The 15,088-nt window shown below is 33.6% G+C and overlaps 1 protein-coding gene across 7 annotated transcripts in view; it reads right to left on the reverse strand.

The window, feature by feature from the left end:
• The window catches only part of LOC145276832 (lipopolysaccharide-binding protein-like), a 274,030-nt gene that overhangs the window by 47,139 nt on the left and 211,803 nt on the right, over window positions 1-15,088 (reverse strand). For all 7 annotated transcript variants that reach the window (XM_080128191.1, XM_080128188.1, XM_080128193.1 and 4 more), the window contains 4 exons: window positions 14,818-14,891; window positions 10,471-10,613; window positions 5,235-5,298; window positions 2,799-2,890 (listed from right to left, as the gene is read on the reverse strand). In XM_080128191.1, coding sequence (XP_079984317.1) covers window positions 2,799-2,890; window positions 5,235-5,298; window positions 10,471-10,613; window positions 14,818-14,891 — 373 coding nt within the window. The remainder of the gene's footprint in view (window positions 1-2,798; window positions 2,891-5,234; window positions 5,299-10,470; window positions 10,614-14,817; window positions 14,892-15,088) is intronic.

Below are 15,088 nucleotides of genomic sequence, written 5' to 3' on the forward strand. Positions count from 1 at the left end.
ATCTTTATTTCTACTATTATATAAAAGTAACTTTTGTGTGTGTGTGTGTGTGTGTGTGTGTGTGTGTGTGTGAGAGAGAGAGAGAGAGAGAGAGAGAGAGAGAGAGAGAGAGAGAGAGTTTCTCATAGGTTTTGAAACGACTGGGCCTATCTTTTGTAATTTTCACAAAAAGCTAACTGTGATGTTTCGCATTTTTCTTATATATGTTTTGTGCAAAAATTCATCCGATAAGTATCGAAATCGAAAAAAAATTAATAGCTTTTCTGTCTTACATACAAAAAGAAGAATATTTACACGATGATGTTTACGTTACACCGGCAAAGAAGATAACATTTCATCTGTTATTTATTCTACAAAAAATATTTATTTTATTCTGGAAATACAGTTTAGTGGTAAAGCAGTCAACTACAGGTCGAATGGTATCGTCTTAAAGGCAGTGTGTCCTTCCCCTTTTTATTTGAATTTTCTAATCACGATAAAAAAGGTACCATTTCAAATCCCCGCAAATCATTTCGTCGTTTGCATATCTTAAAATTACACATTGACTAGAAGTGAGTTTTCCAGGGTATTTATCGTTTAGCCAAACTATACTTTGACGGGATATTGTAACCAAAAACATGCGGTATTTGATAAACGCCATTATTTTTTATTAATTTTATTAATTTATTTATTCATTTGCAAATTCGTGAACCGGGAAATTCATTCCTCGTAATATATTTTAAGCAATAGACAATGATACATACACAATCTGCATCAATGGAAAGATGATTGTTTACTGTCATTTAAACCCCAATGAATGCATTGAAGATGAGACTTACAGGATTTAAAGGTTGACAATTAAAAGATATATCTGCCTTACTTAAAAATGCTAGTTTTATTTTTAGTGTCTTTAAACACCCACACCCTCTTTTTGCTGATGAGGAGAATTTGTTTTATAAAAGCAGATGATAAAAAGTATGGTCTAAGACTTATTGTCTGTCTCAATAAAAACACCGTTTCCGAAACGACCGTACAATTTATTGATTTTGTTTGCTCTTCCTTGTGAAAGTGTTTTTTAATTTTTAATTTTAATCATAAACTATCAAGTATTTTATTCTATATATATATATATATATATATATATATATATATATATATATATATATATATGTGTGTGTGGGTGTGTGTGTGTGTGTGTGTGTGTGTGTGTACACTCGTGAGCAAACATAAACTATCAAGCATTTTATACTATATATATATATATATATATATATATATATATATATATATATATATATGTATATACACTCGTGAGCAAACAAAAATAGGCCAAATTTTTTTAATACATTTATTGCACTAAAAGCTATATTGAACAAATAAAAATTGAACAAGGAAATGTAAACGAGACTAATAATACAGAACAAGATATATTTTTTCATAAATGCTTAGGATGGAATCGCAATCCCTTTTGATTTCTTTAAAAGATCAATCTTTTAGACATGCTCTCAACAAAAATGGAACACTGTAAAGGGCAGATGCTATTCCATTCGCGTTGCATAGCTTACCACAGTTTGTCATTGTATAAGAAAGTTCTACCGGCCAATGCACGAAATATTATGGACCAAATATTCTCGGTTGGGTTTGAATCGAGGCTTTGACGTGAGCAAAATATCACATCAATTGAAACACATTTTTCCCTGACTTTAGCAGTATGTGCAGAAGCATTATCATGTTGAAAAATAATGTTATGGGATATTCACAGCTTCTGTGTACTTAGTAACAATTCTGTTTCTACTACTTGAATGTATTCATTTGCATTGATTGAATTTTCACATCTAATAATTTCCCGGCAGTAAAAGTTCCCCATACCATTATCCCTCCATTCCCGTGTTTAACGGTCGTTTTTATGCAACTTGGCGAAATCTTTCTCCAGTTAGTTGATTGCACCGTTCGGGAGCATCAGGAGCATCACTAAAAAGTCAAAATCTTGATTCCTCTAACCAGAAAACATGCCTCAACCAGTATGTATCTTTCTTGACATAACATGAGAGAAATCTGTTTCCATCATTGATGTTCTTCTTAGATAAAAATAGCTTCTTTGCACACGTTATAGAGGAAAATCCTATTTATTTCATTCGTCTAGATATTGCATATCTAGAAAGAGAATTTCCAGTTCCTGTTTTGAATTCTTGCTATGTTCAACATAAGTTTTCTTTCGATCTTTCAAAACAGTTAATTTAAGCATGTGGTCGTCCTTCGAAGTGAATGCTCTAGGGCGAGCAGATCCAGATTTCCCTATTATCAAGTTTTTGACTTCAAACGTTTGACCAATTCGCTTCATTTCAGAAAAAGATGTTTTCACATTTTACTTTCTTAAAATATCAAAAATCTGCTTGTACGCCATTTTGGACTGCCTTAATCATTCAATTCGTTTTTTTTATATCCTCGCCAAAATGCGGCCTTTCCACTTTTAGAATTAGTTTTCACTTATCCTTTATACTATAATAATAATGATCTGAAAATAAAAATCTTATGTTAAAATTAACAGAAAAATACATGGAGAATATTGAAAAATCGATGTCTTCCTTCTTTCACTCTTGGCCTATTTTCTTGCTCCTGAGTATATATTGTGAATATCGTCTATCTACCCAAAACTGAAACTATACTACTTTTATTACTACTATTCTCATCGTATTAAGTACACATCAGTTCGTTTTCTATAAATATTGTCGAAAATCATAATTCTATATATAATACTATTACTACTATTACTAATTTAGTTGTTGTTACAACTACTATTAATTGCTACATAAACTTACCTCATGCCTTGTGAGCAGATATTTAGAAGTAAAAGCAGGATTTGATACCAAACCATAGCGGAAGACGTAACCGGCACCGATCGGGATACTAACTTAAAAATAATTTAAAAAAAAACGGAAATTAGAATTTTATATAAACATCTAGACATTTATATTTTTAACTCATGAATTAGTGTGTGTAGAGTAAACGTCTACTCTTAATGGAAGTGGCATTACTAACCTTTTGCGTATGACTTTTTATTTATAGAGTTTTCGCCTCACACACATTTTCTACCAATGAGGATTCTATGTGGCAGCTTACTGGTGAATCTAGTAGTGAATGTTCTGTACATATTTCTCAATCTATGAACGCATCATGGATGAGTTGAGATCACTTGTCGAGACCACTGAGGGTCATTATGTGCATTGGTGCTGATACTGTTCTAGTTGGCCGTCATACAATTGCATTGCGTTGCAGATAATAATTTCCTGGCATATTGGCAATGTAGATTTTGTCCACTTTCATTCATCTAACGCCTCAGCTACATAATCTACATTCGTCATTCAGCTGTGATGTATGAAGATTTAATTGTGGATTCGTCTAGTATAATGTGTCTCTGAATGGGACATTATTCTTCGATTGCACAGAGTAATTCATTTGCTGCCATCTTTACGCACACTTTATCATTTGTTATCCAATGGTTTTACAAGCTCCTGTCTTTACCATACTGTCATTGATATAGTCTATAATCATTTGACATTCGAACAGATTCTCCAACCCAGTGCTGTTGTATTCGGCCCTCGTATAACATATCTTACGGTTTAGTAATTGACATTTTCTCTTTTCTCATTTATCGACAACGTTCCCATAATCCATCTTATCTCTTTTTATAGGTTCATATATAATTTTAACTGGTAACACAGGTGACTTATTTGGCCGTAATTCAAATGGTTAGCAGGTCCCCTGCTTGAAGATAATGTAATAGACTGCCATAACTATCAAGACAATCTATTAAGGTTCATTTAGATGTTTTACAGACAATTACACTTATCTATTATTCTAGTGTAAATGCATTTTCGTCACATGTCTCCTCCCCACATCCTTCGGAAATAAGGATTCCTGTGTATTAACAAAGTACTAAGAATATATCCTCTAATTGAAAACTTCGAAATATCTCGCACATTACTTTTGTTTTTCCCTATTGTGCGAGGTCTACAAAGCCAAGTCGGTGTAGTGGCCAGTGTACAATATATTACCTTTTTATGTAGGTCTAAGAAGTTTGTGACCGTCTTTTGAGATCACAATTCTGAGTTCTGAGTGGCATAAACGCATTGTGATCTGGGTTTGCAGATGAAGTACTCGAAATCGGGTCCAATCGGCAGTTGTTGATCGTTCGTCATTATTCCGATGATGCATTGTTGCGCGAAGTGGAGGATTAAGCTAAAGGAGGGAGTGTATATAATGTTAACTTCGATTATTGTTACACCTTCCAGGCAATGCACTTAATTTTCTACCAGCCAGAATTTTCGAAGTTAATTCTTGCTGCAACTGCGAATGTGCATTTTATAATGAATTTCAACAATATGAAACATTCCTCAGCGATGGCCGTTGAACAAAAATTTGGCCTCGATCATGGAGCCCAAATTAGGGTAATCTTTATATAAAGATATAACGAGATTATGAAGTAGATTATAAACACTGTCCAGGCAAGAATTAATGCGCTAAGTAACACATCAATTTGCATTCTTTATTCTTTTGTAAATAAGAATAAGAAGTATAGATATCTCTAATTGAGTGCAGCTTTATTGTGAGTTTGTTAGAGACTGGCAAATTGGTAGTGTTGCACAATACAGACAATACTAAAGGTTTTGACGTCACATAAGTCTCCGGAAGCAATCATCTAATTTTTTTAAGATAAAAGGGTAACGGATAGGCGAAACAAAGCATTCGTAGGTATTTGTATATTTAATAATGTTTAAAAAAATGAATGACAAGCATGGTTACAGGTTCACAATTATTAATGCAACTTCCAAACAACCTCAGCATACCAAAAGAGCATTACTATATGGATCTGTAAGATCATCTCCTATATTCATAGCTGTTCGTACAATAAAAAAAACATATGCATAGCTCTATTTTAGTAAGTTTAACGGCACTATAATAATATACATATAGTATAAACATAATAGAAATAATATAAAGTTTACATAAAACATACAACTGAAAATACCATTATGGAGCGTGGGAAGCATAGGCAATGATTTAAAGCGGAAACATTATTTATACATATAAGCTAGATTGTTATATGTATGATGAAATATGTAAAAACTATAGCTTTGGAGTTAGATTAACAACAGATATTATTCCAGAAGTCATAAATTAATTTCAGGATAAATCGTATTGTTCCTTTAACTGGTAAATAATAAACGAAATACGGAATAAAATATACTACTTACCTGGAAACCTGGAAACTTTTTTAGCCATATGCGTATTGACTGTTCTTACTGCAAACTTACACATCTATTAAATAACATATTAAAGCATTTGTAATTTAATACATAAATAAAGAAATATTTAAACTTAGAAACAATTTCTACCCTTCAAATATATGTTAAATATATCCTAAGCATTCAATTTTAAAATCGTAATTATTGTAAATATATATCGTTAAAACTTGTAACGAATGCTTATTTTATAAATAAGTCAAATTTTTCATTATCTATGGGGCACGAACGCATGAGAATATCGATTCATTAATCAGAAGGCAAAAAGTTTCAACGTAACAACAACAAAAAAAGAAAACACACAGAGAATGGCAAAACGTTTTATATATATATATATATATATATATATATATATATATATATATATATATATATATATATATATATAAACAAACAATATACAATATATATATATATATATATATATATATATATATATATATATATATATATATATATATAAACAAACAGTATGGGAGGGTCCGGCTTTGTACTGGTCGGAAAACAGATTTAAATGTATTTTAATTTGTCCGGATTTCCTATATATTATTATACAATCGTGATTTTAAATTTTAAAAAGGACTCGGGTGCCATCAGCTAGAATCGAAACCGACAGCAAAATTGTAGCATTCAAATCTAGAGACGTTACCACCGTACTAACCTGATACGTATATGCACTTATGGAATAATTAAAATAAAAATGATTAAGATTGATATATAGCATTCAGGTGTAGCATGACCGATCCAGATGGGCTGCTGAGCTCCCCAAAGAGGAGACGACAACTCAAAATTCACTGAAGAAAAACGGGCAGATGTTATTTTTTATTAATTTTCGTATGCCCGGGCAACAGCAAAAACTCCTGCTGAATAAAAAGAATAAATATATTATATGACTTTAAGATGTATGTTGTTGTTTACTAATATATGACTTTGTTTAATCAACAAACAATGTCATTTTTAAGAGATGTAACGAAAACATATTTTCATTTTCGGTGCAAACGAATGATGACTCAGGGCTAGGTAAGAAATATTTAGAATTGGAGTACAGTTTACCTCGAACTGAGGTATCGGACGTGACCGAAGGGGTCATGATAATATCCGCTTAAAGTTTGCGAAACTTAAAGATGCAGAGGTGCGCTAGTCGTCTCAAATCATTGGACTTTTTACTGACCTGACTCTTATGAGTCTTTAGCCGGTTAAAATAGTTTTTAAGGGGTCAAAAATGACAAAATTGAAAAAAAAATCGTTATACATTTTGTATATTAATCTGCTTTACTTCTGTAATTTTCATTTTTAAAAAACATTGTAATAAATATTTTATTTTACGACCGGACAAAGACGGTCACAACCTATCTAATACAGGAAACGCAAAATGTTTGTCTGTTTCTCTCTGTCTCTTTCTGTCTGTCTCTCTCTCTCTCTCGTTCTCCCTCGCTATTTCCCTCTCTTTTGATCTCCATATTTTCAACTTTATCTCCTCCAAAAGTAAAAGTCGCGGCTGCATCGACAAAACACTTATACACACGGGCAAGATGTGCTTCACGTAAGGAGGTTAAGTGTATATTTAAGGGACGGAAAGATATGTCAACGTGAAACACAAAAACAAACGGCTGCTAAGAAGAACGACGAGCATGAGTACCAGCAATGAGCAGTAGTGGAGACACGTGCTCGAGGAAGCGGGAACACTAAAAAAACCGAGACCCGGGGAAGAATGACCTAACTTAAAGAATAGAATGCTGTCAAGTTCAGCCCTATGATATGGCTTACCATCTGGAATAAATTATAGACAAATTCATAGATAACGCATGCACACGTAGACGGAGGAATCACCCACAGCAGAGATGCATGTACCTGCTCATACCGCGGCACTCGTACAGCCCAGAAACCTAGAAGAAACGCTAGGGGTCTCAAGTGATTGGACTTTTATGAACGTTATTTTTGGTTCTTTAGCCGATTAAAATCATTTTTAAAGCGTTAAAAATCTTAACATTTTTTTAAAATTGTTATTCATTTTGTACATCCCTCTTAGTTTGTATTTAATTTGTAATCATCAACATGCATGTCACGTTGGTACAATGGTAACGTAACCAGTTTTTAATGATTTTAATGTTTGCTTTTCGGTTTCGATTCTAAATGATGGGATTATTTTCTTAATTTTGCACTTGAAATCATAACTCTATAATAATATATACGAAATCTGGACAAATTAAAATATATTTAAGGAGGAGCTCAGTTTGCCCGAGCGCATCCCCACTAGTATATAAATACTCTTGTGCAATAAGTAATGCCCCTGCCCATATCTCATAGCAGTAGAGCAACGAAACCTGGCAAAGTTATTAGTCTTTCTCTACATAGGAACCACCCAGAGTTATGCATTTCTCCCACCGTTTGATGCAGTTCTGGGGACCGTTTTTGTAGAACACTCCAGGTTGGTCCTCCAACTACGACGTGACTTCAGAAATCAAGGCTGAATGATCTGGGAAACGCTTTCCTTTCAAAAACAACTTCATGGCTGGGAAGAGGTGAAAGTCAGAGGGTGCAAGGTCAAGAGAGTAGGGAATATTTCATAACCACACACCCGTGCTTCTGATCTTGCGAGATGCGAGTTGTGGACCAGGGCGTTGTCGCTTCTGGGATTGTGTGAGAAATATGGGAATTCATCTTGCAGACACCTTATGCATATGCAAATGGTCATGAATGATAGTTTCCACAGACTCTGTACTAATCTTGACATCTTGGGCTATTTAGCGAATAGTAATGTCAGCTTCAACTTGACGGATAGATGCCTCATCAATGTGAGAAGAGGGCGACCAGGTCTGGGAGCCGTTTCCACAGACTTACAGCCATGTTTGAATTCACGATGTAAGCGTTTTAACAAGGTCATATTATGGGGCATTATGACTATAAGTTTCTTTCATTTCATTAAAAAGTCTCTTGTGCTGTGCTACCTTTCAAATTCAAAAGCCGAATCACTACTTGACATTTAACATGCTCCATTTCACACATGACTCAGTTCAAACACCTGTAAAACAGAAACCACAATTAGTGCAGAGCTGTAATTTGCCATATAACCCATAGAGATATAAATCATTGCACATGCAACATTTCAGTGTGATCAGACAACTGGAAGTGGCTCAGGGGCATTACTTATTGCACGCCCCTCGTTTGTATGTCTGTATGTCTGCCTGTCTGTCTTTATCCAAATTTTAAAACTCTATCTTTTCCGAAACAGAGCAACGGTAGAGGCCACAACTGATAGGAGTATTTATGAACCGTTATTTTATGGGTCTTTAGCTCATTTAAATAGATTTTAAGCAAAATTAAACAAAACTTATATATTTTGTACATTCATCTTAGTTTATTTTTAATTCTTTATTTTGGGTTTGTATTACTGTACACATAGATTCGAAAAAGTTGTCAAAAAACAAATATATAACAAATAAATGTTATCAAAGGTAAGATAAATTACTTTTCTACCAAACTGGATATAATTTTCGTGCTTTTATTCAATTTAACATGTTTATTCAGCTCGAAAAGCATACAGTGTTTACCGATGTATTGGAAAATTCAAAATGGCGGCCGACTCTCTCTTTAACATGGTAAGTTCGGGAAAAGGTGTTATGAATAATAAACTAGACAAAATACTATTAAAAAAAACACCGAATATATGTCAAGTTATGTCACGGTAAATATATTTAGCGAATTTCTAACAGTATTTTGTCTAGTTTTTTATTTATTGCACCTTTTTCCGAACTTACAGTGGTAAAGAGAGAGTCGGCCGCCATTTTGAATGTTCCAATACATCGGTAAACACTGTATGCTTTTCTAGCTGAATAAACATGTTACATTGAATAAAAACACGAAAATTATATCCAGTTTGGTAGAAAAGTAATTTATCTTACCTTTGATAACATTTATTTGTTATATATTTGTTTTTTGACAAATTTTTCGAATCTATGTGTACAGTAATACAAACCCGAAATTTTTAATCATAGAAGAACTGTTCATAAAAAAATCAATCATTTGTAGTCTAGGGCCGCTTTGCGACTTTTAGTTTTAGGAGATATAGAGTTTGAAAATATGGAGACAGGCAAACAGACATACTGCCTTTTATATATTAGATGATTACAAAAGTTTTAAAAAAAAAAGTCTTTGAGTGCTATCAGCAAGAATTGAAACTGAACCTGTAGCATCCAAAACTGGTGACGTCACCACTATACACACGTAACATGTATATAAAGTTCTTACCAAAAACTAGGATGAAGGTACAAAATATATACTTTTTTTTTTTTTTAAATTTGACCCCTTAAATCTATTTTAACCGACTAAACACCCATAAGAAACGGTTCATTTCAAATCCATTCATCTGAAGCTCCTAGTGCCGCTCTGCGACTCTTAGTTTCGGTAAAGGTAGAGTTTGAAAATATGGAGACTGACGAACATTTTTTTTTCAAATAAGTTTGATGAGCACAGGAGCACCTGGCTTTTCCCTAATTTCGGATGTATTATTATAGAGTTGTTATTTCAAAAGTAATAAAGCAGTATTTTGGTGTCATCAGCTGGAATTGAACCTGAATGCGAACTGTAGCATTTAAACGGGTGATGTTATCACTGTACCAACGCGACACGCACTCGATCAGACTAAAAAAAATAAATAAATATAAATAAAGATGACTGTACGAAATGTATAAGGAGCATGGTCTTGTTCCGTCAGCCATGGTAATGGTAGAATTTTTTAGTAATTTAAAATGATATTTTCAGTGTCGATCGCACTTAAAAATTAAGCCGATATCTCAAGTAGCGTGTAATTTGCAACTGAATATAAAGCACTTTATCCACTACGCAAGAGGTCCCGGTGAACTGTAGTCCGAAGAATCAGCATGTAAGCAGTAATCGTTCTTTATCTAAAAATGTCAGAAGCATAAAAATTATTGGTGTTATGTTCATTAGTGTGACACACGAGTTTATATGGTACAACCAATAATTTTCAGCATGTTTTTCTTTATGTCATTTCTTTAAACTTTACTTAAAACTTTTCATCAAATGTCCGCCATATAACATATAAAATGTGACAAACACAAGTAGGAATATAAGTGTTTTTCTAACAAAAATTCATATTAGTAAATGTATCCCATGCGTATATTAATAATAAAGAAACTTGTGTTTGTGGAAATAAAACATGATTTACCTTCGATTTGATCTGTTTTTCGAATCTTTTTTTAAATATTTTGCTAAAGATCTTCAGAATAATACTGCTAGTATCAATTTTCACTTTAATAGTGCTCGTGCAGTCTGTTGCTGTGAGATACAGACCCCCATTTTTCGTCTTAGCTGAAATGCATATAACAAAGTCATGTATTTATTTCAGAAATAAATGTTACGAATTATAAAATCACAATCAAGCATTTATGTCACTTATCATTTCAATAAATTATACAGAAAAAATGGGGGTAATAAGTAAACAAAAGTTTATAAAACTCTAATTAAATACACTTTTAAATGTTTTAAATGGCAAATTTAAAATGCGTGATAAAACGATGTGTTTTCTCCCTTTCGACTACAAACATCGATTTCTTCCACTTCCTTCTTCTGTCCGTATCGTCCTTTTTCACATGAGCGGCTGCACAGATGAGTGCAATAGTATACAAGTATAAAATTACAAATAAAGTGCAAACACACAAACTTTGACACGTTCTGCGAATATAAGTTGCACTCGAAATGGGTGACAGCATCGACCCCCTACACGTTAAGGCTCACATTTACGGTATGCTCAGACCATGTTCGTTCGTTGCTGTCATCTCACCTGTGTCTGCTTTTAAAAATTCAAGACTCCTTCAAAAGCGTCACCACTCTTGAAAACTCTTGCAAACTCATCGGAAATCTTAAGATAAACTCTAAGATATAATTAACGAAATATACATTTTTTGCAACATTTTTTATTTATAATGGGAATTGGCTGCCTGAAAGGTTGGGAGATTCTATTAATAGACGATGCTGATGAATCAAATTAATTCACATTCTGCTATCAGCCACCAGAAACGAGAATTATTACATAAAAGGGAAATTAGTTTAGCATTGAAGCACATAATTTTTTCGTGTGAACACGCTGGGGGGGATTTGTGCTTTTTAGCTGCAATATTATAAAGTTCAGAACTTGTGAAAAAAATAGCTGTCCACCGAGAATTCTTCTCAACCAGTACTTGTATAGAATGACTTCTCATTGGAAACTCTTCGGAAATTAACCATTACTTCCAATTCAAAAGGTTATGAACCCAGCGTTTATCTCTAGTAATTCCAGAAGCCTTGGCCGATAGTTGCAAAGCATTGAACTTATAAAGAGATCATTATTTATCGAACGTATGACTCAGATTTTCTCTTTATATACTGAACTAACATCTCTACAACGTTAGAAAATCGAGACGATTACATATTGTATTATAAGGACAGAAACAACAGCACATTCATAAAAAAAATCTGACCAAGTCTGTTTATCTCCTCTGTCCTTAAAGGGTTGCTGAATGATTTTAAACCACTTGCCGCCGTGATAACTCAGAAATTAAAGCTTATGACTTTGGGTCAATTCAAAGAACACGTAGAAGTAATGAGGTAACTAATAAATGATCAAAGAAATAAAAACGAATCTACAAATATCATGAAATTTTAAAATGCCTACTTAAAAACATCAAAATGTATTTATACATTTAACTTACAACTTTTCAAAACACATCTTTCTCCTATGAAAAAGAGGAATATTATTTGCTATAATTGCGGGCGGCCTAATCACAAACGTTTCTAATGTAGATACAAGAATGTAAAAGGGGGCTCCATAAAATGTGGAGAGATCCGGTAGAGAACATACATGTAATTACAAATAAATAGGATTGTATAAATTTTCATATCAACTTCAACCCTCATAGTCACTTTGTATAGCTAGCCGACGGCAGTCGAGTAAACGGTTTCGGTTTTAAGAGAGGCGATGCTAAAATCTCAATAAAGAACAATATGTGTGAAGTTTGTTTCTGTATCCTGAAAAATGCTCTTGTAATCTCGAAATTTAAAGAGATATGCTAAGCTTTTTAATCGGTTTGAGTCGAAAATTAAAGCTACAAATATACAAATCTGTGTATGTATGTTTGCATGTCTGCGTAAAACTTTCGACAGAGGAGACGGAGTTTCACAAGATCATAGGCGTGTTGAGGCTCGTACCTCCAGAAGACAAATACCGAACAATTGGCTAAAAAACATTAATTTCTTCAGCCTCAATTGGACACTTTTCTACAGGGAGGTGTCGCTTTTTTCGCCAATATTTTCGAAAGTCATCCCCTCTTTGCGATTTGTAGCCTTAATTTAAACCTACGTAACTTCCGATTTTGTGGTGATCGTAACAGCAAAGACGTCACATTTTCTCCGTGCTTTGTCTCCTTCGCGGTACGAGTTCGAGCCTGCCTTCCTACTTCCACTTTTTTGATTTTGCTCAACACACACCTTCAAATAACGGGTCAACGCCGGGCACCCATGCTAGTATATATATAAAAGTGAAAGTGTATGCCTCTCTGTCTGTCTGTGTGCCGATGTATATTTCCTTACATAATAACTCTGTCAATTTTCAGTCTACAGACTCGAAATTTGATATACAGGGGAGTGAGATTTGGGAAGATATTTGTAATCAGTTTGTAGCCAGAAATTTTCAACGATTCCTCCACCAATTTTGGGTCTAAAAACTTTAAATTTTAGATATAGGTTTCTTGCACATGACTCTAACTTACTAACTCAGTTTGATCCCAAAACAATGGATTTTAAGGGATCATAATAGGGGTCAAAGTTTAAAAACTATTGACCTTACGGTCTCTACAAAATTACTCAGACAATTTCTGGTCTAAACATTTGAAATTTTACATAAAGGGTAATCAGAGATACGGCAGCCTTTTTAATCGGTTTGGTCGAAAATTTGAGCTACATCTATACAAATCTATGTATGTATGTTTGCATGTCTGCCTAAAACTGTCGACAACTGCGACGGATTTTCACAAGATCATGGTCGTTTTGAACTCCAACATTCAGACAACAACTACCGAAAAATTGGCTAAACACATTAATTTCCTCACCCTCCACTACGCACTTTTCTACAGGGGGTTTCGCTTTTTTCGCCGATATTGCCAAAAGTCATTCCCTTATTTCGATTGTCTAGCAAATACGTCAGGTTTTCCCCGTTATTTTCCTCCTTCGCTGTACGGGATCGAGCCTGTCTCCCTACTACCACTTTTCTTTTTGCTCAACACACACCTCCAAACGCCCGGGCAACCCTGAGCAACGCCGGCCACCCATGCATGGGCGAATGTTTACTAAATTATTCAGAGGGAATCGCAAAGTGCATTGTTGCGATGATGGCTGAACATTTTCGTTTACGATCTTTAAGTTTCGTATTTTTAATAATGACTGGTAAGTCTAAAGCTGTCGTGGTTGTTCTTTAGAGGTAAATATTCATCAAAGTATTCCTGGAAAAAATACCTTGACAATAGTAAAGATTATTTGAAAAAATGATTATGCGCCAAAAAAGGTCGTTCGTATTAATATTATCAACCCCGTTTTCGTAGATTTTTCCCTTTTGAGTTAAAAAAATATCAGACTTAATTCATGAAACGAATTTCGTATGTGGAGGTGTGACTTAAAGGCCCATGTACAGTCATCGGCTATGACTGGCACAAGTACATTGACAATAGTTGTAACCCTATATAAAAATAAATACTAGAGTAAAGATTGTACTACTCACGTCTTTTTCAGTTAAAAATATTGGACGCCTTTCTTTCGGAATAAACCTCGTGCATATTTGTTCAAAATGTATCATTATTATACATTTGTGATAGTGATGCAACTAAAACTCTAACGTAGGATAAAATGGAAGAATATAACGGAAATATTTTATATGTTGTAATAATTTTGTCAGATAGTTTATTAAATAATCGTAGAATTTTAAGTACCTGGTGTGCCGTTTATAGTGAAAGCTAGCATTGCTCAAATCACTTGAAATTATTTTCGAACGAGACTTTTGTTATAAACACTCCTTATTAACTCATTGTTTAATGAGAAAACTTCTATAACGTATTACTTTGCTGAATTGTATCACGAATTCAACAAAGTAATACGTTATAGAAGTTATTTGATTGAACAATACTAAACGAATATCAATAATTAGTTCCACGAGAGATTTCCTCAAAACAATAATTAGCTCATAGAATCTATCAAAAACACATTCAATCCAACTCCTTAACGCCCGACATTACTCAAATCTTTATATTATGGCGTGTTCGACTAAAATTAACACATCTTTCATTAGTCATCTACGATTTGTGTCTTTAGAATCTGTAAGTCTATGGTTTTACGAGTCTTGAGAAAGTCATTGCAAACAAGAGCTTATATGCATAAAAATAATTTCCGGTTTTCACTAATCTATTTAACAAATAATATTGATAAGTACAAAATACAAAAGGCACAGAGAGAGAGAGAGAGAGAGAGAGAGAGAGAGACGTTCACTTACTTGGTGTAATAATCACTCCAAGTTTAACATTGGAAAACACAATACCAAGTGTATACGTTTTTCTCACACGAAACCTAAAACATAAAAAAGGTTATTTAATTTTTAATTAAATTAAATTAACTGTTTATGTTGAGGGGAGGCACCAGTACACAATAGGATAGGTCGGTTTTGATAGTACGACTATGTCTATACACAAAAGTTGTCAAATAACGTAGAGAATAACCACACAAAATATTGTCCAAAACTCTTTCATTTTTTTTGAGCAATTGAA

The sequence above is a fragment of the Euprymna scolopes genome, chromosome 5 (assembly GCF_053919585.1).
Source record: "Euprymna scolopes isolate OS-2025 chromosome 5, ASM5391958v1, whole genome shotgun sequence".
Classification (NCBI taxonomy): Eukaryota; Metazoa; Mollusca; class Cephalopoda; order Sepiida; family Sepiolidae; genus Euprymna; species Euprymna scolopes.